Here is a 3,593-nt window from a genome sequence, read left to right as displayed (position 1 = left end):
GCGGCCGCCTTCGTAGGTCCAGGGGTGCCCTGCAGCAGACGTCTCATGGCAGCGCTGAGAAAGGCAGCCACATGCATTCTCAGGGGTCGGTTTCTACCCGAGCTGCTGATGTGCCACGTCAAGTTCGTGCTCGGGAAGGTTAGCGTTTTTACTGAAATAGCTTCGGCAATTACATATGCACTGCTGTGGTCGGGCCAAGTTTATCCCCCAAAGACTCATGTTTGGGGTCTGGTCCTCCGTGTAATGGTGCAGGGAGGTGATGAGACCTTCAGGGCGAGGCCTGGTGCACGGCGTTCAGCTGTGGAGGCAGCACCCTCGTGACCAGCTTAGAGCTGCCTTTAAGATAGAGCTCTCACGGGAACGGCTTCACTCCCACTCGAGCCAGGAGGTGGCAAAGGAACAGTTGCCCCAGGTCTCTCTGCACATGCCCGGGTCTCTCCTGGTCTCTCTCTGCACGTGCCCCGGTCTCTCTCTGGTCTCTCTGCACGTGCCCGGGTCTCTCTGTTCTCTCTCTGCATGTGCCCCGGCCTCTCCTGGTCTCTCTTTGCACATGCCCGGGTCTCTCCTGGTCTCTCTCTGCACGTGCCCCGGTCTCTCTCTGGTCTCTCTGCACGTGCCCGGGTCTCTCTGTTCTCTCTCTGCATGTGCCCCGGCCTCTCCTGGTCTCTCTTTGCACATGCCCGGGTCTCTCCTGGTCTCTCTCTGCATGTGCCTCGGTCTCTCTCTGTTCTCTCTCTGCATGTGCCCCGGTCTCTCTGGTCTCTCTCTGCACGTGCCCCGGTCTCTCTCTGGTCTCTCTCTGCACGTGCCCGGGTCTCTCCTGGTCTCTGTCTGCATGTGCCCCGGTCTCTCTCTGGTCTCTCTCTGGTCTCTCTGCACGTGCCCCGGTCTCTCCCTGCACACATTCGAGGCTCTTTCTGCCTTTCTCTGTGATGTGGCAGAGGCCGAAGCCAGCCTATGCCCTGGGACTTCTCGGCCCCCAAATCTGAGCCATAAACCTCTACTGTATAAACCACCGAGTCTCAGGTATTTCTGTTTAGCTGTCTGACACAGACCAAGGCACGCATCGCATGACGTTTCCGTGTTTAGTTTTCTGTAGACACAGGTCTTTATAAGTGATCAGCCTTCTCTGAATGGAGGTTGTTGACAGTTAACACTGACAAATCAGTCTCAGGCTTATAAACCTCACAATGGCCTTTTGTCCCCAAGTTTTAAACTGTCACTCAGGACAGTGTTGGGTTTTGTCATAAGAGGGAGGTAGGAACTTTGCCAGGGGGACTCTGAGTGACACAGCGACAACCCCCCCGCCTCTCCCCGGGCCCGGGGGCCTCAAACAGCACAGTGACCTTCCAGCCCGCTCCTTCCCTGGCAGGACATCGTGTCCAAGATGCTGCACATGGACCCGCACCAGCGCCTGACGGCCGTCCAAGTGCTCAAACACCCGTGGGTCGTCAACAGAGAGTACCTGTCACAGACCCAGCTCAGCAGACAAGACGTCCACCTCGTGAAGGTGCGGCCCAGCGGTCCCCGCAGGGCGAGGGTGGGTCCGCCCCACAGCTGACCTGACACACCGCAAAGGCACCCGTGGCAGGCGTGAGCCCACGTTCCGTCCCACACGGCAGTCCCACATGAACCTCGCGTGCGCACTTGCAGTGGCGGACCGCACACTCCCTGCCTTGCAGGAGACGTGGCCTAAGCACCGTCCTCTCTTGGGTCGCACGGGTTCCGGGCGGTCCTCCGGGAAGTGTCACCAGCCCCGCAGGCACCACCTGGAGTCCCCAAAGGACGGCCCCCACCCCCCAGGTGTCGGACCTACTTCAGGATAGCCCAGACCACCCAGGAGGGCTGCGCCAAGGGTCACTGCTCCTGTGACCCAGCAACCCCAAGCAGACCTGGCCCCTGACCCCACCCCAGGGGGTGCAGCACAGTGTGAGGCAGGAGGTGTGGTGGGTGGACACGGACTAGGAAGTGAGCCTGGCTAAGCTGGGACCCTGCTCAGTACCTGGAGGGAGGCGCACCGCCTGCAGCCGAGCGTGTCCCGTGCCCCCCACGCCTGGGCTGGCAGGGCGCCCACTCTGCTCCCCTGGTCTTGCAGGGAGCCATGGCCGCCACCTACTTCGCTCTGAACAGAACACCTCAGGCCCCACGGCTGGAGCCCGTGCTGTCGTCCAGCCTGGCCCAGCGCAGAGGCATGAAGAGACTGACGTCCACGCGGTTGTAGCAGCCTGCAGGACAAGCCCGGGCAGTCCTGCGCCCCCTGGTTCCGGTGGGAGGGCGGGCCTGTGCCGCCGCCCGTGTTCCCCTCACCCTGGGGGGCTCTCGAAGCCTCGCTGTGCCAACCTCATCCTGCGCCCTTCTCTCCCCAGCAAAACCAAAAGAGTCCACTCGCCTCACACCACCTTGCCGAAGCCTGCGGGCTCACTGAGTCTGCATTCTGTCGTGTCACGCTGGCGTTTATACACAGAGTTCTCCGACTGCGTTTATACGGACAGGGAGTTCTCCGACTGTGGTCAGACGCCCTACACGGGCGTCCAGGCATCATGGTGAGAAGGACACGGGGTCAGAAATGCCCCCATTCATCACGGGCCAGAGCACCTCCTCCAGGAGGGCCCAGGGCTGCAGGGCGTCCTGGCGTCCCACCAGCTGCTGACCAGCAGGCACTGTGGTGTCCGGAGTCCAGAATAACCCAAAGAGCCACCCCCTCATCACCTGCTGGGTTGAGTGAGGTGCTGGGGGTCTCCCTTCCCCTGTCTCAGGCAGAATGAGGTAACGAGCCTCCAGGAGTTGGGGCAGCTGCACCTTTGCCTCGATAGCCCCATGTCAGGGGAATGGTGAGGAGCCTTGGGAAGGGGTAGACGAGGCTGCGGCCCCTGTCCTGTCTCCCCTGGGGGACCGGGTGCTGAGCAGCACGCTGGCCCTGCCACGGCAGCCGTGTGGTCCCAGAGGCTGTGCAGAGCTGTGGGCTCCGCCGACCAGGCTGCGCTCACCCTGCAGGGTCTGCTGAGCTGTGACCTCGCTGTGCTCTGGTCCATGGGAAGACTGTGACTGTGGGGAGTTCGAGTCCTGCTGGCTCCAGCAGCCCTTCCTGGGTCCGGCCGGGGCGCGGGAGTGGCAGCACCACCCTGGTGGCCGAGTGTGTTGTAGAAGCTGTGGTCTGCTCCGTGCGTGTGCCTGTCTCAGCCGTCTCTGTGGTGTTTAGCGTGTCCCAGTGTGTTGTGCACCCGGGGTGCGCGTGCGACAGAGCCCCTGCCCTGCCGTCCTTCATTGAGTGAAACTGCAAGAAGGTTCTGGAGTGGCAGCCTCGGCTCGCTGCCGGCTGCACAGTGACACCGTGCTTCTCAGTGTCCCTTAAGGGTGCCGAGAAGGCCGCCCACCAGCCCCCGGCCAGCACACACCTGGCCAGAAGGGGCAGGAGAACGACCTTAGGCTTCGCTGAGAACAGCCCCCGTCGGCAGCTGGGGTTGGAGACGCCTGCTGGCCGCACCCCGGTCTTCTCTAAGACGACATTTGTTTCTTTTCCCTCCATCACCAGTCACTCAGTACCCAACTCAAAAAAAAAAAAAAAAAAAAAAACTTGCATTCTAAACACAGAC

At 61.6% G+C, this 3,593-nt stretch overlaps 1 protein-coding gene across 3 annotated transcripts in view; it reads left to right on the top strand.

Moving 5' to 3' along the window:
- Positions 1-3,573, top strand: part of RPS6KA2 (ribosomal protein S6 kinase A2) — a 336,349-nt gene extending 332,776 nt beyond the window's left edge. For all 3 annotated transcript variants that reach the window (XM_006152264.1, XM_027773360.1, XM_006152266.1), the window contains 2 exons: positions 1,373-1,510; positions 2,096-3,573. In XM_006152264.1, the coding sequence (XP_006152326.1) occupies positions 1,373-1,510; positions 2,096-2,221 (264 nt within the window). In that variant the 3' untranslated portion in view covers positions 2,222-3,573. The remainder of the gene's footprint in view (positions 1-1,372; positions 1,511-2,095) is intronic.
- The last annotated feature ends 20 nt before the right edge of the window (positions 3,574-3,593 follow it).

Source organism: Tupaia chinensis, unplaced genomic scaffold (assembly GCF_000334495.1).
Source record: "Tupaia chinensis unplaced genomic scaffold, TupChi_1.0 Scaffold000346_1, whole genome shotgun sequence".
In the NCBI taxonomy this organism is placed as follows: domain Eukaryota; kingdom Metazoa; phylum Chordata; class Mammalia; order Scandentia; family Tupaiidae; genus Tupaia; species Tupaia belangeri.
The sequence above is the reverse complement of the archived record's forward strand: the minus strand, read 5'-3'. Positions and strand labels throughout refer to the sequence as shown.